This window comes from Lolium rigidum, chromosome 7 (assembly GCF_022539505.1).
Source record: "Lolium rigidum isolate FL_2022 chromosome 7, APGP_CSIRO_Lrig_0.1, whole genome shotgun sequence".
In the NCBI taxonomy this organism is placed as follows: domain Eukaryota; kingdom Viridiplantae; phylum Streptophyta; class Magnoliopsida; order Poales; family Poaceae; genus Lolium; species Lolium rigidum.
Window position 1 is genome coordinate 201,464,185 of NC_061514.1, and position 22,580 is coordinate 201,486,764.

At 43.3% G+C, this 22,580-nt stretch overlaps 1 protein-coding gene and 1 pseudogene across 1 annotated transcript; both read left to right on the forward strand.

Moving 5' to 3' along the window:
- Nucleotides 1–4,553: 4,553 nt before the first annotated feature.
- Nucleotides 4,554–5,756, forward strand: LOC124674058 (annotated as a pseudogene).
- A 588-nt stretch (nt 5,757–6,344) lies between these two features.
- Nucleotides 6,345–21,121, forward strand: LOC124676329 (ATP-dependent DNA helicase 2 subunit KU70). Its single transcript, XM_047212410.1, has 19 exons — nt 6,345–6,514; nt 6,624–6,704; nt 7,010–7,126; nt 7,676–7,790; nt 8,277–8,382; nt 8,774–8,891; nt 8,999–9,082; nt 9,153–9,211; nt 11,177–11,310; nt 11,396–11,439; nt 12,900–12,976; nt 13,200–13,347; nt 13,917–13,978; nt 18,168–18,228; nt 18,821–18,913; nt 18,978–19,095; nt 19,354–19,456; nt 19,779–19,962; nt 20,727–21,121. The coding sequence occupies exons 1-19, from the start codon at nt 6,452–6,454 to the stop codon at nt 20,838–20,840; spliced, it is 1,881 nt and encodes a 626-aa protein (XP_047068366.1). The 5' UTR covers nt 6,345–6,451; the 3' UTR covers nt 20,841–21,121.
- Nucleotides 21,122–22,580: the final 1,459 nt, after the last annotated feature.

The following is a 22,580-nucleotide window of genomic DNA, read 5'->3' on the forward strand; positions in this document are numbered from 1 at the left end:
GGAGGCGACCAAGCTCTGGCAGCCTTCGTGGACGCACTTGACCATTGCCCCAGATCGATTCGACGGTGGCAATCTTGCCCCATATCGATTCGACGGCGGCAACCTCGTTGGCTGCTTGCACTTCTTGCACGGGTTCAGCGCAAGCTCGCCGACGATGGCCCATATGACCAGCCTTGCACTGCACGGAACAACGTACGTGGCATCAATTGTCATTGACATTTCTCACAGGTGAACCTAAGAATGAAATCGGAAGGGAGCGACCTTGGATATGGGGGGTTTGAAGTTGTAATATCCCAGAACATAGGACTAACGAAGGGTAGAATTAGAAATGGGATGTGCATTTCATCGCAAAACGGGGGAAATTTTCGCGCTTTATTGTATAAAACCTAAGAAGGATCTAGGTTTCTCTCCCGTTGCTATTAGGGTTAGGGCAAGGAGAGTGTGATGAATTTCGACATGACTTCTTTTGAAACTTAGGGTTTTGGGAGAGGATTTAATTTGCATTTCAAATTGAATTCAAAACAAAAGAAGTAATAATTCAACACTATATAAATGAATTATGAATTCATAATTCAAACACACATCACACTTACATGAATAATTCAAAAGTATCTCAACTTTATACAAAGATTTCATAAGTGAATATTAAAGTTAAAGAATAGCTCATAAAACAAAACTTGAGCTTTATTGATATGCACACATAGTTACATTGTCATTCCAATATCCATTATACAAGAATTGATGAATAATAAAAGACAGAAAATAAATATTACAACAACTGAAATTATCCTAAACTAAAATTTTCATCAATCTTCATCCTGTCACTCTCCAATTCTTGATTCATCTTGGAAACCTGCAAGACACAAGCCAATAGAAGAATCTGTCCAGTACCAGTGTCATTGACACTTGGCAAGCAAAAGAAATGGAGCTGATAAGCTTGGCAGGCAGGGAGCAAGTTCCAACCCAAGACAAGGGGAACACAGCAACAGTGCATCCTTCTGAGCAAGGAGTGGAGCACAAGACAGAACAACACACACACACATACATGAGTTGTCGACCAAGGAGTCCAGCATATGATGTTATAAATAGCACAATGCTTGGGATAGGGTTGAGTTCATCAGATCATCAGGAAGAACAACAAGAACTGCTCAATAACCACCAGTAAAGCATTTCATACATTTATCCAGGGAAACCAAACATCAAAACCCAACCAATCATCCATAGATCATGGTGACATAAGGAGTAGATCAAACATGATCTAGGAGGTGAAGGGCTGTGATCACAACAACCATCCAGAAGCACTGCAACAACACAAAACCACTTTCTAGGAGCTGGAGCAAGGTATACATCATACTTGGATGGATCTCATGATCCAATCTATCATAAACATGCTCATACACACTTGGTGTGGAGCAGATTGCTCCACTAGGTATATCATCACTTGGTATATACCAAGTGATGCCAGTCAAAAGAGGCCAGACCAAGAACTAGAGAAGATAGTCACAAACCCATAATCTGCAATATCTAGAGTTTAGCGCAGCAGAAACACCGAAACAACAAAATATAGCCAGATCCAACAAAGATTGGAGGGGGAAACTCCGTCGGAGCCGCCGCCAGAGGGATCTCCACACCTTCTCCAACGTCTCCACCATCATCACCATGATGAAGAGAGAGTATTCCACATCTGAAATATGGGTTTGTGGTAGTAGCTTGATCTATTTCTCTCTTGTTCTTCATAGATCTAGTACCATATGAGCCACCCAACTTGATTATGGTCATATATGTAATTCCTACGAGGTGAATCTTTATTCTATATACCATATGATATTGAAGATGGGATGTTGACAGCTCTAGCAAGTTGAAATGCATTGGAGGAGTATTGTCGTGGATATGCTAACTAGGTATACCGCGATAGGCCCTTGATTCAGTAAGCTCGGGTGGCCCAAAGATTATGGTGAGGCCTATGGCCCAACCAGGCAGCCCAGTTGGCGGAAACGAGTGAAGGAGGGATCCGGTCCGGGGACAAGCTGTCAGATCTGACCCATGATGAAGGTCGGACGAATCTGTGATGTGCACGACACGGAAAACTATGCGTAGTTTAGGCTTAGTCGTATCCGGTAGGATCTCTAACTTTGTGAACCATAGATTCAGAGCCTTTATAAGTCGGATCCTAGGAGCCCTTGCGGCAGAACAATACCTCTCATTGTAATTGCGCACTTGTTGCCTTATAGTGAATTATAGCATCACGTAGGATCTCGCTGCTATTTGCGATGTCTGAAGGTGAGTAACTCGTGTGACCCTATCCCGGCGACTCTTCCTATCTCTCTCCCCTCCGTGAGGCTCCCCCTCGCTGGAGTACCGTCAAACACGCAACGATAAGTACCTATTTTTATCGGTCGTCCATGACATAGTATACGTCCATGACATAGTATACGTCCATGACATAGTATACCGTATCGGGTACTCAATATTACCATGTAACCCTAGATCTTGCATAATACAATCTCGGCGATTCGCCCTTGATCGTACTTTTCGTCGGTTACCTAGTTTGGCTGACCGGTTTGTTGATTCGCCAACTTTCTCCTTCCTAGAAACCCAAGCCTATCATTATGTGCATTGATAAGGTTAACCCTTCGTCATTCCAAGTGAAGGCCTTTTCGCCATCTTCTATAAATTGATATGTCCTGAAGAATTGGAGGATGAACTTATCATTTCATTCTTGTTTGAAGCAAATAAGACATGTTACATCGACTGTCACATACTTTTACTTCAGTAAATACATCTATTGGGTAGAATCAATATATGCACGATCCACAAATCTCATGCCCACCACCTCTAGCTTTTATATCCTCCGGATATGGATGTTTATCCCGAACCAATTAAGTGGTATTCCCCCTAGAATACATGTATATGCGCAAAAGCCCATGCATAATAGGTGGGGACATGTCAACACATTTTACATCATAGTTTTGCATTTATCAATTGACTAATCTGCGCAATGAAAATCAATATAAGCTTTGGACCGTTAGATCGAGGTTGGACGACTAGTATCTCTTCTAGGCGTCTTATAAATATTTCACCTTCTTTCGGTACTTACCGTAACCCTAATAGCCGCAACACTCAAACCCGCGCAACGCGCCGCCGCCCCTCCTCCCACCTCAAATTTGCCGGGCCGCCGCCACCATGCTCCATTGGGATCTTGACTCCTCCCACAACTCTTGCCTAAGCGCATACGCCTAGTTTCGTGTTGCGTATTGGAACCACTATCCTCCGAGGACACGCTTGGGCCAGATGTAAATCGCAAGGAAGAAGAAATGTGTATCTCAAAGGCGGGATCACGCCGCCGCCAAAAGAGGGGATACATTGAGTACGCCGTGATTCAGATGCGTACACGGCGGACCATCCTCAAAATCTCATCATGACCAAAATGGTAAGGGTTCAACTTCCTCACATGAACAAATTGTCGACTAGTAGATCTCAATTCGATTCTAGAAACGCCGCGAGTAAATTTGGTAACACACCATCTAGTTTTGTCTCAGTGTAGATATGTCTTGTTTGGATCATAGGACGTGCCGGGGAAAATGATAGCTATTCGTGCAGTATTGGTTGTGATTTGTCATGTTGATTAACGAGTACTTTGATTTGTTTTATTCGTAAATAATAATCTGTGTTAACTAGGCTACTATGGCGACTCATCTCATTACCTCTGCTGCTGCTACGCACGGCAGGTTTGCACACCACCGTACACAACTCATCGTTCTTATCCATTTTTGTGTGTGCCAACAGCGTCACGATCAATGTATCATTACTCCAGACGACGAATCTGTGACGGCGGGAGCTCGTCGGAGCTGGTGTTGCCGCAGCTGGAAGGCCCGTCGGCGGCCTAGAATCATCGGCCGCGCGAGAGAAGTGAAGCCAAGCACCAAAAGCAGAAACAGCCGTCAAGAACTACCGTCCAGACCCGCGGTCACTCCGTGGCCGATTTCTCGCACGATCCTCCACCAAATCGAGCGAGACCACTCCCGATGCAAAGCTAACTTCTGCCGCAGCGAAATGCAGGAAACCGTAGCCGGAACGGTGGATCGCAACGAGAGATATCGCGTGCCGAAGTCGGGAGAGAAACACACCTGCACGCTGGCTCCCCTCAACCGACCGGCTGTCACTCGGCGGCGATTTTCTCCCGGAATACTCAACCAAACACCTCGAAACAAATCACATTCGACAGATAATTTACTTACCTCCGTAATGGAAGAAATTTCAGGGGAAACGGTGGATCGAGTCGAGAGGCGCAAGCTCGCAAAGTCGAGGCAGAAGCACATGCCGGAACAGGATCGCGGGCGGGGGCAGCCGACCCGCGGGGCAGAATCCGAGCGATGGGGAAAGAGGCGCTTGAGTCCGTTGGATATCGCGGGATCTGACGGCTGACGTCAAAAGCAGGCGCATCCGGGCGGCGATCCGCGTGAGGGTCGGCGCGGCCAATGAGGGCGCGGCTCGGGCGACCTCATCCACGCTATTTAAGCACCCTCGTCCCGCACTCCGGCCACCTCATCCATCACCACAGCCGCAGCATCACCAGCACCCCGGCCTTCCATTCCCCTTTCCTGCCACCAGCTACCTGAGAGAGATTGCAATGGCGACAGAGGTGGCTGCCCCTGAGGTCCAGGCTCCCGAGGTCGAGTCGCCGGCGGCCGCCGCCGCCCCTGAGGTGGCCGAGAAGAAGGCCGCCAAGCCGGCCAAGGCCAAGAAGGAGCCCAAGGCCAAGAAGGCCGCCGGCACCGCGAAGCCCCGCCCCGCCGCCGCCCACCCGTCCTACGCCGAGGTACGATGTGTTCGATCGATCTATTTTATTCGTCTCGTGGTTCCTCAATTTTGTGCTCGTTCCCTTCGTTTCTCGTGCTGGATCTGAAAATCCTGAAATGGCATCTCGCTGTTGCTGTGCAGATGATCGTGGAGGCGATCGCGGCGCTCAAGGAGAGAGGCGGATCCAGCTCGGTGGCCATCAACAAGCACGTTGAGTCCAAGTATGGCGCCAAGCTGCCGGCCAACTTCAAGAAGCTCATCTCCGGCAACCTCAAGAGGCTCATCGCCGCCGGCAAGCTGACCAAGGTCAAGAACTCCTTCAAGCTGCCCGCTGCTGCGCCCGCCGCCGCCAAGCCCAAGGGCAAGGTCGGCAGGCCAGCTGGGAAGTCCGCCGCGAAGCCCAAGGCCGCCAAGCCGGCCAAGAAGGCAGCTAAGGCCACCAAGGCCAAGGCGTCTCCCGAAGCCAAAAGCCAAGGCTACCGTCGCCAAGACCAAGGCCGCCGTTCCGGCCAAGCCCAGGGGACGCCCTGCCAAGGTAGCCAAGACCTCCGCCAAGGACGCGCCCGGCAAGAAGAAGGCGCCTGCTGCTGCTGCCAAGAAGGCGGCCACGCCCGTGAAGAAGGCCGCCACCCCCAAGAAGAAGGCTGCGACCCCTAAGAAGAAGGCGGCGACGCCCAAGAAGGCTGCAGCCCCCTCGAAGAAGTCTGCACCCAGGAAGGCCAAGAAGTAGACACCGGCGGCGGCGCGTGCTTGCCTGCCTGCCTCCGTAGCTTGCTCCCCCTTATTTTCGCTTTACATCTTGTAGTTGGTGGCCAGTATCCACCATTAGTAGATCGTGTTGAATCCTCATGTGTTAGGAAGTGTCATCCTGTAAATCCGATCCGTGCTTTCGCCGGTTCGATCGTTCGCAGTGCTATATTCGAATCTATAATACAATGTTCCGTGTTATGCAAAAATCTTGTTCTTAGATCTGCTTCCACATGAATGTACTGGTGTTAATGGTTTCCTTCATTCGTTCTAAATTTTGTTTGCGTCTTAATAATTGGAAGATATTTTCAATATCTTAATCAATAGGTAGTGATTTTTCTCCAGATGAACAGTAGGTGGACGAATGTCGAGGCCTCGATGGATGCGATTGGAATCTGGACGAAATTACTGGAACAATCCATAGCCGCGTTTGGATCCAGATTTTTTTGCCCAATTTTGGGATTTGGGTGGAGGGCAGGCGGGAAACTTTTTGGTTGTTCGTGGATAGCCAAAATGAATTCCTGAATCTACTACGAATCTGTGGCGGCCGCCCGCCAGACGTGCACACAGTAATCCTGCCAGGGCGGGATAAGAGCAGATTTTTGCCAATTCAGGGGCCGCAGAGAACGCCGGCGCCGCAAGGATAGACATTGCATTCGAATTTGGTGAAATATTATGGCGCCATTTTTGGCAATGTGTGTCAGCCCAGTAAAAGCCCATGGATACTGGCAGGCCAAGCCCACCATACACGAGGTCTCCCTCCCTTCTGACTACCGAGTCCACTCTCACCTGAAGGTTTCCTCAAGCGCCATAAACCCTAGGAGGCTCAGACGATTCTAGAAGCTACCGGAAGGTTCCTCGAGCGCCTCCTTCGTCGCCCGCCTGCCTAGCTTCGGCCGGCGCCATGGACCTTGATCCCGAGGGCATATTCCGCGACGACAGCGACGAGGATGACGACAACCTCCATGTCCGCTCCCTGCTCCCTCTCCCCCTCCCTTTCCCCTTTCCATTTTGGGTTCGATTGATGTGATTTGAACCCGTGTGCTGATGCTACTGTCGGCTGGATTTGGATGCAGGAGAGGGAGGCCAACAAGGAGATGGTCGTATACCTCATTGACGCCTCGCCCAAGATGTTTACGCCTGCGACTGCCTCCCAGGTAAGGCACAACCAGCTCATTTTTATACGCGCCTAATTTGACAGATTGACATCGTTTTTCATTCTGTAATTTAGGCGTTATTTTATTCGCAAGTTTCTCGCAAAGTAGGTAGCTAACCTTAGTATGTTCTGGAGTGTTTGCTGTATTTGATGATATTGGGACTAATTACAGTTAGCACGGATGATTTTGGGAATGCGGTGCTACGAGTAGAACTTGTTGTATTTGACGATATTTAGCCTGTGAAGGTCCGTGGTCATATTCATTTACTAGGTAATGGAACATTCTGTTCTTGTTGTCTCTTGCAGGAAGATGAAAAGCAGGAAACACATTTTCGGACCATAGTGAACTGCATCACACAGTCTCTGAAGACACAGATCATTGGAAGTTCCCGTGATGAAGTTGCAATATGTTTCTTCAACACCGTAAGTGTTGTAATAACTTGATGCTTGATTAACTAGTTTATTTGCTACCCCAACCCAAATGCTATGATTTTACCACAAGAAATTGCTCGGACCATGCAAAGGCAAGCTATTTTAGTTTCAAACAGTTAGTCGAGACGTTAATTTTGCTAGTATTGCTCTCTGACAACATAGCTTCCTAGTACTTGATATATTTACTGTTATTAAGGGTGATGAATCAACACTGAGAAGATTTAAATTATGTCTTTGAAGTTCACTTCATTCAACATCGAACAAAAGGATCAGAACTGCCAGTGCCAGATGTTGAAACTTGAAAGAATGAAATTTTAATCTAACTCGTTCTTTTGTCTGTTATAGCGGTTAGCTGTGAAAAATTGAGCTGAACTGTTTGTTTTTCACCATATAGATTACTGTTTCTGAACAAATAAGCGGTGCTACCTGATTAGATTATTTATGCCCTTTTCCTTATGAAGTGCTCGAACACTTAGGAAGTGGAATTGATACACATGTATGGTACACTCTTTTGATATAGCTATCACATAACTATTGCAGAAAGAAAAGAAAAATCTACAGGAACTGGCTGGTGTATATGTTTACAATGTCACAGAAAGAGAACCACTTGATAGGCCTGATGCAAGATTGATTAAAGAGTTTTCTTGTATAGAAGGTAATGCTGCTACACGAATTGCTCCTGCTGAAACAGCTGGTCAGGGTCCGAGGGATAAACATTCTATGCTACTTTCATATGCTGGATTTGCACGTAACACTTGCTCATAATTTAAAACTGTACAGTTGGATGTTGACTGATGTCACATTGCACCTGCGTAAAAATCATGCTACAAGACTGAAACACAGACACTGTATTATCTCATTTGATTCTGGCATTTTGCATCCCATCTTGGTTTCATTTCATCTTCTGTATTCTCTTAGTCATTAGTAACTTTAAGGCTCATATTCGTGTTCCTAGAAAATTGTTTTTGAAATATCATTTGTAATAGTACATCAACATACTAGGCATGATATTATTTCATTTTGCTTTGGAATGAACAAATGGCCAGATGGATAAGATTGGAGTGGGATACCTGTGTATGAAAAACCTCAGCACTTCTGTTTTCACTACATGGTTCTAAATAGTGTTTTTTGCTCATCCTAGATTCTTTTATGAGTATTATTGGAAGTCGATATGGAATAACCTCTGGATCTCGAGAGAACACCCTGTACAATGCTCTTTGGGTTGCACAGGCACTGCTGCGCAAAGGGTAACTCCACTTTTCTCCGTCTCTTAGATGTTATAATTCATATTGATTACACATTTCAGTAGCCTTAAACATTTTTTGTAGCCGTGTAGCCTGCATACGTAACAAGTATTATCTGTACCTTCCGTTACAGTACTGCAGTAAAGCTACAGTTTGTGTATGTTATGCTCAATGATCTTGTTTGTGTTAGCTTGATAATTTTGCATGTTATACTTGTAAGTGAATGCAATATATTTTAGGTGCTTTAACAGTTTCCTGCTGAATGTTGATGCATTTATGTACATGTAAACGAATGCAGCATTCTGTAGGTGATCTAATCATCATTTAATGTAATGGTTAACACCTATATGGTTCAAGTTCAGTGACTCCACTTTATTCGTATGAAATTTGTCAGATCTGTGAAGACTGTGAGTAAGAGAATTCTCATATTCACCAATGAGGATGATCCTTTTGGTGGTATTACAGGAGCAGTAAAGACTGATATGATTAGGACAACAATTCAACGGGCAAAAGTTTGTCTATGACACAAACATCTATTCTATTCAGCGCACATTTGCAATGTATATGGTGTTCTCTAATGATCTATCTTTTTGCTGTATGATTACTTGTCTATGATCAGGATGCACAAGATCTTGGCCTGTCTATTGAACTTCTTCCATTGAGTAGGCCCGATGAGGACTTCAACATGTCCCTGTTTTATGCAGTAAGTGCTCACACCCCCTCCCCTCCCCTCCCGTATCAGTGTTAACTGCTAAGCAACTTCCATCTGGCAGGATTTGATTGGTCTGGAGGGAGATGAGATAGTGCAGTATGTGCCATCTGCTGGTGAAAAGTATTGTTCTTTCTTTGAGCATGAGTTTTACTTGTTGATTGTTTGTTTTGTCTTGTTCATACAAATGTGAACGGAGAATGAAAATAGTCCGTGTTAGATTGCAAATATTGATGCTTGAGTTTTACTCCATATCATTTTATTCTTCTCATTACCGTGTACAAAGAAAAGTAGAAGCAAATATTGATGCTTGAGTGTTAGATTGCAACTGTGGTGAATGGAGATAATCCGTGTGACAGAACCAGAGCGGGCAAGCAATTATACAATCTGTTGTGTCTTGTGTCTTATGTAGACTTGTTAATGCCCTCCATGAAATTTGTCCGCTGTGCGGAGTTCTCCACATGATTTAGATATATAGGAGGACTAAACTAATCAAAGTTAGTTCACTTGTTATCTTTGTTTGAGCTGTAGAAATATATTCCATAAAGTTCTTTTGATATTTGGTACGGGATTTAGGTTAACTAACCTAAGGGCTACTTCTTGTGTACTAATCTTGCTGTATGTGTTTGGGTGTAGGGAAGAGGTGGATGTAGGTGTAGGCGAGAATTGTGGTTTGCGTTAGGTCTGGTCCCAGGTCGAAAAATTAATGTGGGGGAACCCCAACTTATAAGGTGGGGCAAACCTCACATCAGGCTAGTCTTTTGGGTTGAGTTAGGCCAAATGCCGAAGGCCTTATTTGGTTGTGGGCTCCGTGGACCTGGGCTGGTAAGGCATAGGCTTGGTGTGACGAGCTGGGCCGAACCGCTGTGCACTTTAACAAGTGGCATCAGAGCCTCGGAACACATCTCCTAGTAACTGGAGGACAACATGTCGCCGGGAAGTACTTGGCATCAGGGCCCATGGTTGAAAAAAACCCGGTAACAGTTGCATGACGGGGGAGCCCGTTCAGCCTGATTTGTGACGGGGGAGAATGTTAGGTTTAGTCCCACATCGGAAAATTAATGTGGGGGTGTGGGGGGGGGGGGGGCAACTTATAAGGTGGGGCAAACCTTACCCATCAGGCTAGTCTTTTGGGTTGAGTTAGGCCTGAGGCCGTATTTGGTTGCAGGCTCCGGTGCACCTGGGCTGGTAAGGCATAGGCTCGTGTGTGACGAGCTGGGTTTAGGGATGGCACCCGCAGGGTATGGTTACGGGTAGAGCCATCCCATACCCGTACCCGTCGCCTTAAATCTTACCCGTTACCCGTACCCATACCCGTCAACGGGTACAAGTTTTTACCATACCCATCACCCGACAGGGTAAATGGGTACCCGCGGGTAAAAAATACCCGCGCTTACAACACATCAAATTAATCAAAAAAATATGAGAGAAGGTGAAGCAGTCCTAAATAGGGGTCTAATCCTGACTAACCTACCAGAGATTGTTAGACCAGAAAGCGTGAGGTTCAGCCTAGCAACATGAAGGCGTGATTAGAAGGAAATTAAGTAGTTTAGAATATTACGATGACCCACTAGTTAAATTTAGATGGGTAAATGGGTATGTGGGTATTGGTTCTACCATCCCATACCCGTACCCGCTCTACCCGATGGGTACGATATTTTTCCATTTATAAACCCATGGGTAATATTTTATCCCATACCCGTACTCTGTGTGCTCTAACGTTTTGAGTGAAAGCGTAGTTCACCCTCGTGTGCACGGCATGGCATCTCCCCAGCTGTGGAGCCCCAGCTGTGGAGCAAGGCTGTGAACTATTCCTGATTCGGATTGTTGCTTCATTCAAGTATGGTTACACACACCCTAGATAAAGGACACCATACAGACTAGGATATAGCTGCCCTAGGACATGGACTGAAACCTGTCTCTAACTAGTAAAACTGTAATATGTAACCAGAATACTAACTCTTATGGACAGACTCCAAACACTATGAAGGTTTTGGAGGCTCCAGCTACATCTTAGCATCTCTTAGATAAATGTTATAGTTTAGACCTACCTACTCTTAATCTCATTCTAGTATTGTTTCTTTGAAGGCTGGAGGACATGACTAATCAACTGAGAAAGCGAATGATGAAGAAGCGCAAAGTCAAAACTCTTTCATTTGCAATTACAGATGATGTTTGCATAGAGGTGAACACATATGCGCTAATCCGTCCAACTGTTCCAGGCATGCTCTGACTATCTGTCTGTTCTATGCTTCTTTACAAATTGTTGTTGCAACTTAAGCATAAACTTGTCAATTCTATTTGTAGGGACGGTTACATGGCTTGACTCAATCAGTAACCTTCCATTAAAGGTTGGTTTTATATTTGTATTTCACCCATGCACCATCAAAGATTGTTATGCTATCATCAAAAAAGTTGTGACGACCTCACCATAATCATGTCCTATCTCACAACTATACATATCATTCTGCTGAGTACCATCGCTTGGATAATGTTGAATAACGTCTAAGCATTTTATTTTCCTGTTCTAAACTCTAAGGATATTTGGTTCGTTTCACCAGGAAGTGAGAATGTTTTCATCTTTGATAATGCAGCGTTCTTTATGATGACATTGTGTTAACTGATTTATCTAGACCAAGATTACGAACAGTCAATAATTACCATGAGAGGAACACATACCTGGAGATGGAAACACATAGTTTGGTTTTGGGGTGTTGACCTTGGTCCACAATCAGATATATTGTGTAGGGTAATGGTCTGAAGGCCAGGGATAGGGCACTGGCCCTCTTCAGTCCAGCAGCAGGGCTTGTCCTTGATGTGGAAGAGAGGCTCTAAGGACTATTTGAACTTTAGTTATGGTTTGACTGCCTTGAACAATTACAAGCTAGTTCTTTGTGTAGGATAACTAACTTGATCTACAAGTCGGATCTCAATTCAAATTTAAGACTTACCAAGGATAAATGAGACCTAAGACCTTTCCTAATATAATTGGTTTCCTTGTACATGTACGTCCGATGAACCTATCCTGCTATAACTACTACTAGTCATATCATTAAGGGACACTAGCCATATCCAAGTAGTTACCAAACTAACTCGTGTCTGTTTTATTCCTTCCTTAATGTGCAGCCATGTTGCTGCCCTGGGCAAGCGACACTGATGGGATCTGTAAATATGATTTAATGTAATGAGTGGAATGAGCAGTGAATTGGTCAGATGCATGATTGAAGGATCTGATGGCTACATGACATCATTTGATTTGATATAGTGCTATATTTTTTTATGTCCATGCAGACCTTGAGTTCTTGACCTTGAAGTGAATTTGATGGCAAATGAGCTAAACTAAAGAATCATAAACCAGTACTTCTGAGCAGAAGGGCGGAATAGGAGATGTGCATGATAATTAGTTCATAAGTGCAAATGAAAAGGTTGCCAGCGTTTTGATCATGGCTTATTATCTTGCAATACAACAATTACACACATAATCTTATCAGTTAAATAAAAACTACATAAAGACAACTCCAAGTGCTTTTTTCAAGGGTTAAAACAACAGAAATTTGTATATGAGATGGCTTGTTTCCTCATCGTTACCATTTGGTTTTCTACTAGTTGTGTAAGAGTGTGTACACAATCATTGGGCCTTCTTTTTTCTGGATCTGCCCCAGAGTGTACCCGCATAACTAATTGTTGCATATCTTATCTTGTCAAAAACAAGAGTTCGCATTGTTATTAGCTTTATTTTATTGGGAAAGCTCTTCTCTTGCAGTTGCTTTGTGCTTATATTTTTTAACACATAAAAGATATTGTTATACAGGCTGAAAGGTCTTTCATATGCAATGACACTGGGGCCCTTCTTCAGGATCCCCAAAAGCGCTTCCAGCTATACAATGAGTAAGTACACTTATGACACTGCGAAAAAACACATATGACACTGGAAGTGTCATGTACCCATTTATTTATTTATTTATTTTTATTTCTGGTTTTGTTTGACTTACTCCCAGTATCTTCTTCCTGATTGCTTTGTCAATCGCCACATATTCAACATTTTTTTTTGTTTCAGTTCGATTTTTGCCTTTGTGAACTTAAAGCACTCTACGTCTTCATGTTTTTGCAGCAAAGTAGTTAAATTTTCTGTTCGCGAACTGTCTGATGTGAAGAGGGTTTCAAGTCACCATCTTCGCCTTTTAGGGTTCAAGCCATTAGATTGCTTGAAAGATTATCATAACTTAAGACCATCGACATTTATTTATCCCAGTGATGAGGTAACAATACATTCTATGCTGATAAACTCATTACCAAGGATACTCCCATTTTGCGCATAACCTTCATGTTTTAATCCAGACCATTTACTTCTCTACCTTCAGGCTGATAATCTTAGCTGTAAATTCCCAATAATTTTCCTTCATGAGAATGTTTTCATTATATATGCTTCTCTAGCTTGAGGTAGATAATCTTAGTGTAAACTTTCAATATTTTCCTCGATGAGAATGTTCTCCTTATATGTGAAGACAATTTTTGTGGTTTGACTTGGCACTTCTAGTGCATACTGCTTGGTCAGGTTCGAGAACTTGTTCTCATCGTAAAAATATAATGTTTGCTACAGTGATGGTGACTTTATGTTATTGGGATTAGTGATCACATGAATATTTTTATACATATTTATAGCTGTTAAATAATGGGTGCGTGTTAGATTTACCTCCTTTGCTTTGATGCAGCAAAAAATGGGAAGCACATGCGTTTTTCGTTGCTTTACATAGCTCAATGCTGAACATATTTAGGGATGTTAAATAATGGGTGCATGCTAGATTTATCTCCTTTGCTTTTGATGCAGCAAATATTTGGAAGCACTCGCGTTTTCGTTGCTTTACATAGCTCGATGCTGCGTCTTGGACGGTTAGTCACTTATTCCTGATCCTGCCAGAACTTCATGATCACTTCAGATTTTTTTTTGTCTGGGAACTGAAACCTGTTAATGTGCATAAAGCTATCCTGAATCACCAAATGCAGTGCAAAATAATTATTATTGGATTATTGGTTCTCACATGACATTTTCTTGTTATTTGGGATAATTTCTGGTGACAAGCACTTGAGTGTGATGTTGAGGTATTATTCACAACAAGTAATAAATTAAATGGACATGATCGGAACATTTTGCTGAAGCATCACTTCGTGCACAAGTGATCTCAAATTTCACAACCCTGGTAATGGAACAAAACATGTTGTTATATTCACAGCAGATCCATTTTGTTGCTTTGTCGTGGCTTCTGTTGAAACAATATATTTTTCCGAGAAAAATGCAAGGGCAAAGCCCCAAGAAGGGGCCTAGCTTGGCAGGAAATAAAGATAACAAAGAGCAACTAAGTTCTTGGTAAACAAGCCGTAAGCCCTTAAGCTCCAGCGCGCACCCAAAGATTGGCTTCCTCTCTTATTTGTCCGAGAAGAGTGGCTCCGTAAAACATGCAGGTCATCCAGGAGGTGAGGAGAACCAGAGAGGCAGCGCCCTGTCGGAGAACCTTCGGGATTCTGGTTTTGGAATGAAACCACCTGTCACTTAGGGGCTCACCGAAGTTGGGAGGGCGAAGGGGGAACCTGACCCAGGATAGAACCTTGGACCAAATATGTTCGGAGAAAGGTCAATCGCCGAGGAGGTGCGCCATCGTCTCCAGAGTCAGTTTGTAAAGCATACAGGCTGGCTGATGAGGACAATTACAGCGAGCTAACTGTTCCGCAGTTCAGCAACGATTAAGTCCAGCGAGCCAAAAGAAAATCTTGACCTTATGAGGTGCCCAGGAGCGCCAAGTTAACTTGCAAGAGCTGCTCCTAGTACAGCCCTCGCAATCTTGATGACAGCACGTCCATCAAGCCACCGATCTTCCCAGAACACCAAGTTGGTTCTGTTGCCCACACTCATGAAGGTGGACGCAAAGAACATGGCTCTTTCCATTGCCGTGAACTGAAGCTCGAGCCTGCTCCAAGAGCAATCACCATTAGTATGGCTGAACCAAAGTCACCGTAGGCGAAGCGCACCAGCTCTCTCGAGGTCTTGCATACCCAAGCCTCCAAAGTCAAGCGGCTGACATACCTGCTGCCAGCTGACAAGGCAGCTGCCTTCGTTGACCTCCTTGCGACCCTTGCATATAAAGCTAAGACGAATTTTATCGGCAGCCTTGATCACTCTGCGTTGTGGAACGATGGCATACAGAGCTCACGAAAGAGACAACGGGTTGGAGTTGCGCAGTAGGTTATGCCGAGGTAACTGAGCGGGAACTTCTCCAGTCGGCAGCCAAGGTGGGTGGACACCAAGTCCATCTCCTCAGTTGAATAATGCAGGGACGTGGCCGAGCTCTTGTAGTACTTCTGCGTAGACGGGAGGCCTTCAGCAAAAAGCGAGCCAATCGCGCTGTCGGTCCCCAAAACCAATGCTCCTGAGCACCACGAAAAGAAACAACCACACGATTGAATTGAGGGCCTTAGTGAGATCTAACTTAAGCAGCACACAAAGGAGTTTTAAGCTGATGAAGGGTACGCGCATATTCCTGCGCCAGAACAAAATCGTTGTGTTAGGAGCTCCAACGAATGAAGCGTTCTGACTGCGGAAGACGATCTGGTGGAGTTTGGGGGCAAGTCGGACGGAGAGGGTCTTGGCAAACAGCTTGGTGTGACCTAAGATATTCTTTGATAATCTGGTCTCTAGTCTGCTGAGCCGCCAGGAAAATTAGAATAAAGCTTATGATGTTGAAAACATGGTAATGGTAATATGGTAGATAACAGGAAGAGTTATTTATTCAGGTAATATATCTAAAATGTTTTTTAGGCCACTCTTCTAACCCGTAAGTGCGCAGTCAATGTCATTTACCTGATTTCCTCGTGCTATGCCTGTTACGCCCTCGCGATGATGAATGTAACGGGTAGCGGTTTGCTGTGTCGCCGGAACAGTGCACGATTTTGGTATCGGGGATGAGATAGGAGAAACGAGATGAGAAAATAGATTTGTTATTGCCTGATTAGAAACGTTACAATCACTGAGTTCATATTGTATGCCTACCTAACCGGATACTACTCAAATACCTCTTGGACTCCTAAACACACATGACTAACTTCAAACTTGTACTCTTTGCAAACTAACTCTGAATCTGACTTAATGTCTTGCTACTGCTATACTTCAACCATCAGCAGCCGTAGACATTCTTTTATATGTCTTTGCCCACATAACAATGCCTAATTAAGCATGTTTCTTGTAGTTTTTGTTGGGCTTGTATATTGATTGAATGATTAATCTAGAGACTGGTTTCTGCATCTCAGTCTTACATACTTTAGACTTCATATAAATTGTAATCAAGTATGGATATAAAAATTCGAAACACTTCTAGTTTTTGTTTTGGCATATTTACGCTCAGCTTTACATGTCTCTTGTTGTTTATGGGAGATGCCAAAGTAATCAAGAGCTTCACTAATGTATCCATTATCTATGTGAGATGCCAAAGTGAACAAGAGCTTTACTTATGCCAAAGTCAACAGATAATCGCTTATCCTATCAAGATAATATTCTTTTATTATTTTATGTTTCAAGCTACTACCTCCGTCTCAGTTCATAGGGCTTGCGCGTATTTCTAGGTTGTCAATTTGGTCAACATAATATCAAATTGTACAACATAAAAATTATGTCATTAGAAAGTAGAACATCTAAGCTTTCTAATGATATATGTTTTGTAATAGATATCTTGTATTATTATGTTCAAATTTACGACCTAGGGATACGCGCAAGCCCTATGAACCGGGACAGAGGGAGCATCTTTATTTTGAACAAAAAAGGGGCAATGCTACCCCATTTATTTAAAAAGGAACGAGAGAATTGACCAGTCAATTAGTGGGAAACCAGCTGAAAACCGATACAGACATGCTTTCCGACTGTCATGGAACACGATAGCCTCGAGGGCACACACAACCAACATGGCTACCAACACAAAGTGCGTACACACAACCGAGACGAGAACCGTTGTCATTACCAAGATGATCTAAGAATCCTTTGCCGCCGCGGCCTCGTGAAGCCCATGTTGGCCCATGCCCAACAGTCCAGCCTTAGCTTCGAAGACTGGTTCCTCTGATTCTGATGAAGAGCTTTGAAAAGATATGCAAGACTCGCGCCGATCAAGACCTTCAAGCACCCATTGTAGATCATCGTCATAGCTGGAACGGCATGACATTAGCTCCGACTTTGCAGTAGGGAAGTCCAGCATTTACACCGCCAACCGCCAGGCACGCCGGAAAATCGACTAACAAAATCTTGCAACGACCAAATCTTCACTCATCAGCGCCATAGCTAGGCTGAACTCACACCTCGCCAGCTGACCACTTGCCAACCAACCACCTTCACCAACCACGGGGGTTCCTCAACCGGAACCAGCTCCAAAACGATGGCCCTAGAGGGAAACACGACACTAACGCCGCTATCGTCCAATTCAGGTAAATCCCGGAGCTAGGGTCCCCCCCCCCCCCCGGGAGCATCTCAGGCGGTGTCTAGCGAGGACAGCGTCGGCACGCATTGCCATCGTTGGCCTTGGCTGCAGCTGGGCTTAGCTTTCACCAGCAGTCCCGCCTCACAGCCACGACTGGTTAGCCCACCTTGCTTATCACCAAGGCCAGCCGCTCAGCCAAGAGAGCCTGACCCAGATCCATTGGCCTAGGGTCCAGAGCAGCCCGATCTGGAGGCCTAGAACCAACTCCATGTCGCCCCTGTACCTTGGCCCCACATGGCGGAGGAGTGCCGTCATCGATGAAGAACCTGACAGCCACCATGCCATGCCAGGGCTGGGGGACGCAGCGGTGCTGCGAATGCGTCGGCTAGGGTTCCTCTGTGTTGCCCTGGGAGCGATGCGGGGGTTGGGCTATGCTGTGACACGTTTCAAGTTGTCATGTGCCATGTACATGGTTGTATTCACGTGCTTCTTGGAATAAGTGGCCACGATGTTCTGAAACAAGAGTACACACTGCTTATATCATCATAAATGTAATGTTGCATGTTTCCTTTTACGGTTACATGGCCTGTCTTACAAACTTACAATTATGATATGTACGATTTCAGGTTTGCACTTGCATTTTATGGGAACCCAACTCGCCCGCAGCTTGTAGCCATTGTTGCACAAGTAAGATGTGCTCTCCACGTTTATGTCTGTTCTGCAAAGATTGCTATAGTAAAATCTTAGTCTGAGCTATGTGTATGATACCAGCAACCTCTTTAGGAACAAATCTACTCAATGTAATAGTGCAAACAGTGTGAATTGCACTTAATACTCTGTTTTCCGTAAAATAAGATTCACCAATTATGTTTTTGTATGTGTAACCTTTTGCATCACTCAATAGACAATAGATTATGTCTTGGCAGCAAAGGACTAACAATATTGGGGTTTGATTATGTCAGCACTCAGTAAAATGACTATTTTTCTTGCTTCATTCAACTAATTGCTTGGATGTTTCTCAGTAAGGTAATGAGGTTATCAGTAATAGATCCAAAATGACGTAGCTCTCTTAGTGATAGAAATTCAACTTTTCCATCTTCCATGTTCCAACTTCTCACTTTAGGATAAAACTTTGAGATTGGATGGTAAGAACAGTCATGCATCACATTCACACTTTTTTGTATTACACAACATGATTTTCCTGTCTGAGCTTCTTGGATTTATAATTTTTTAGCTATAACTAATTTGCTTTCTGAATAAACTCTGGAATAAAAAACAGGAAGAGACAACTTCTTCTGGTGGTCAAGATGAGCCGCCTGGAATGCACATGATCTACCTTCCATACTCGGACGATGTTAGATATCCTGAAGAGGTAACGATTGGCACTGCCTCTATTTTCCCTTTTAGGCAACCCAACAATTTATATTTATGTGCAGGTTCATCTGACTTCTGGAGATACACCGCGAGCTACAGATGAACAAATTAAGAAAGCTTCGAATCTGTTGAGACGCATTGATCTGAAGAATTTCTCTGTATTACAGTTTGCTAACCCAGGTAAATCATTTCCTTAGAATGGATTTTAGTTTTGGTTATTCATATAAAACTCCTCTTAAAGCTATGCGTGTGTCTTAGGGTTACCCTATCCTACGAACTATATAGCACATGCTTGCTTGCTCATGTACTGTTAAGTTGTTAACCTAGATCTTATTGGGCCAGCGTGCCAACGAGCATTTAGAAGTCACTGCAAACACTCTAAATTCAGTGACTTTCTCATTATTCTGATTGTGGCTTCTGTTCTCTGTCATGGAACAGGATTGCAAAAACACTACGGGATTTTGGAGGCCTTAGCCTTAGGTGAGGATGAGATGCCGGATATAAAGGATGAGACCCTGCCCGATGAAGAAGGCTTGGCTAGGTACATGTTTTTATCTGTCTATTTGTGTATGCTACACCCTAAATCCCCATTTGTTTCTTGCAAATGCAAATTCTTGATTTTATATATAGTCAGCTATCTTGGTGTTCTTGCTGCACCCAAACAGGGCTGTGATGACAAAAACACAATATACTGCTTGCTCAAATAAACTTGAGATATTCTTGTTGTTTATATAATAAAGCACAATCTATGGCATGCTTAAATAAGCTCAAGATCAACTTATCAATATATTGCTTGTATAGAAGAAACATACAATAGTAATGTCATATCTTATTATGAAATGTTTCCTATTCCCTCATCTTAGGCCAGGAGTAGTCAAAGCTATAGAGGAATTTAAGGCTTCAGTCTTTGGTGAAAACTATGACCAAGAGGAGGCCGAGGCAGCAGCAGCAAAAGCTGGGACCTCAAAGAAGAGGAAAGCAATTACTGATGCAGCTTCGCAGAAAAGCGCAACTTATGACTGGGCAGACCTTGCAGATAATGGAAAGGTGAGTAGTCAGGTTATACTAGTTAGGAGGTGGCATTTTGGCACACGCGTGCATATGCACCCATTATAGAAAATAATAAAAAACAATTTTAGAAATGTTAAAAAAAATCTGACATAAATTTTTTCTTATACATTGTGACATCCTATGTTCGTTCACAAGTTTTCGGGAAAATAACATTTTATGTGGTGTGTACAAAAAGACAAAAAATGTCCTGTACGTAGTCGTGTTACAGCATTGAAATTTGTCTTTTTACAGAGCCAGAAAATGTTTTTTCTTTTGAAAACTTGTGTACCAACATAAAATATCTAGATGTACATGTAAAAATTTAGTTTAGAATTTTTTAATACTTTGAAATGTGGATTCACATAATGGGAGCATATGCTCCTATGAGCCAAAGTGCATTTCCCGGTTATACTACCAATATCATATTTGTACGACAAACAGCTTAACATGCAGCTATTCTTGGACAAATTAGTCTTTGAATAGTTGCCCACTCTACTAGACTACTTCCCGCTCTGTAATTCCAAAACTAGTCTGCAACGAGATATGCCGCAACCTCGCATTCCAAAAATTTCTTTGAATTGGTCTAAAATATTGAGGCACACATAATGAGAAGACTGTACATCTTAAACTATGCACCTTCTAAAACATGGGTTGCATTTGGATATGTTGATTTTCGTTGATCTCTCCTCTAAATCACACCATTTATCCAAATTTTGTAAGTAAACCAGACTGATGTAAATTCCGAATTTTTAATTTTGCAGTTGAAAGATATGACGGTAATGGATTTAAAATCATACCTGACGGCACATGGCCTCCCAGTTTCCGGTAAGAAAGACGCCCTCATCAGCAGGATCTTGACTCATCTAGGCAAGTGAAACTACAATAGTTGAACTGAAATCTGCAAGAGGTCCGGTGTGCATCCTATGGACGACAGTAGATCCCTCCCTGTTTGGGCAGTGGTGATTTTGTATAGCACATTAACATCAGGTGTCCATGTAACTTCCATGTCAGCTTAATCATGTGTCCTTGTGCCATGTACCATGGGAGCAATCTTAGAACTTAGATCAGATGGCAGTGGTTGCCGCCCTACCTAAAAAAAGTTTACATTTTCATTGTTTACAAATTTATTTTCTAACATGAAGTTATTGCTCTGCTTCGCCCACGTATGCCACGCCGCTTACAAAATTACATTGGGCACCCCCTTCCAAATAATTACAACGGGCACCCCTCTTCCAAAAGATTACGTTTGGTACCATGAATTTTGGGCGGGTACATCTACCTGTCGCTGATGAACATTTAGTGTAAACCAAAATATGAATAGGAAAATGCTGGTTAGTCAAATGTTAAAAATAGATATGGTTTTTTTTTGGAGTGGCATAGTTTCATTATTTCAGCCAGAGCTATCTGCGCGATGCCTAGTATATATAGTGTACTCGATGCCTGTGGTTAGAGGGTTGGTGGACAGATGGGCTCGAGCTCAAAGCGCAAGTGGGGAAGCGTTGCATAGTTCGTGTTCTGAATTTCAAGTCACTTGATTATCTATTCCTGTCGATCTCAACCGTAAAAATCATATAGGGAATAGTCCCTACCCCTACTTCCCAAGACATGAGCATGGATAGATCTCTTTACTGTTTTATTTGCTCCTTTTGTTGATGCGTAATTTACCTTCGAAACAATGGCAAAAGTGTAATGTAACCAGTTTGGTCGTGTGGCCTGGCGTTTATAACCGTCATATAACGTGCGCACTATTGTAGTGTAATTACCCTAGAACTTTGAGAATCAGCCTCCTATTGTGTGGGAGTATGAGGAGAATAAGGTTATCAATTGTGGCTATTGGTGGGCAATGTGCCGCCATCCCGACACACCTCTCCAACGGAGATGTACCACCTATAAAGGTGCTTTTTCTGGGAACTCAAGATACCTCATCATCTCCACCCTGTAGTTATTTCTATCCTTCACTTCGTGTAGCTTGTTTAATTGCTTATCTACTTGTATCGTGTATGCTTGTTTCCATTCTTCACATGTAGGTTGTTCACCTAGTTGCATAATCTACAGAACTTATATTTTTATCATGTTTCGAAATTGGAAAATAAACTAAAAATTGGTAGTTGTCTATTCACCTCCCCTCTAGTCGGCCTTCTCGGTCATACTTAAACTTACTATTTTGGTCCAAATCTATTTGTGATTGCTTGGAACTATTACTATTGTAATAGTTATGCACTTAATAGTGGGAGTTTTTTTTTTGGCAAAAATCCCTGAGGATCAATAGGTCTGAATCTTCAATGGCGTACTGATGTGTCTCTGCATGTTATTGCTCAACAGCGGTGGCAGTTTCATTATTTCATAGAAACCCTAAAGATAACATATAGATTCAGAATCTTGAGTAACTTAAGACAGTCAGTAAATCATTACATTCAGAGTTTAACTTGCAAATAACTTAAATACATAACCAAATATTTGGTACATTCAGAGGTATACACTAACAATACCTTCCAGTACCATACATTGCCAGATTTATAAATAACTTCAAACTGATCTATATGTTCAATACTGCAAATAAATACACAACCAAGTCTTTAAATTCTTACAAAACGGTCCAAAATTATCTATATGAT

Bases quoted from the DNA above. Each gene is read 5' to 3' on its own strand.
- LOC124676329 (XM_047212410.1), top strand. From the start codon at position 6,452: ATGGACCTTGATCCCGAGGGCATATTCCGCGACGACAGCGACGAGGAT. The intron at 11,440-12,899 runs GTTGGTTTTATA...ATTGTTATACAG, and splicing joins TCAGTAACCTTCCATTAAAG to GCTGAAAGGTCTTTCATATG. The intron at 18,229-18,820 runs GTAAGATGTGCT...AATAAAAAACAG, and splicing joins TTGTAGCCATTGTTGCACAA to GAAGAGACAACTTCTTCTGG.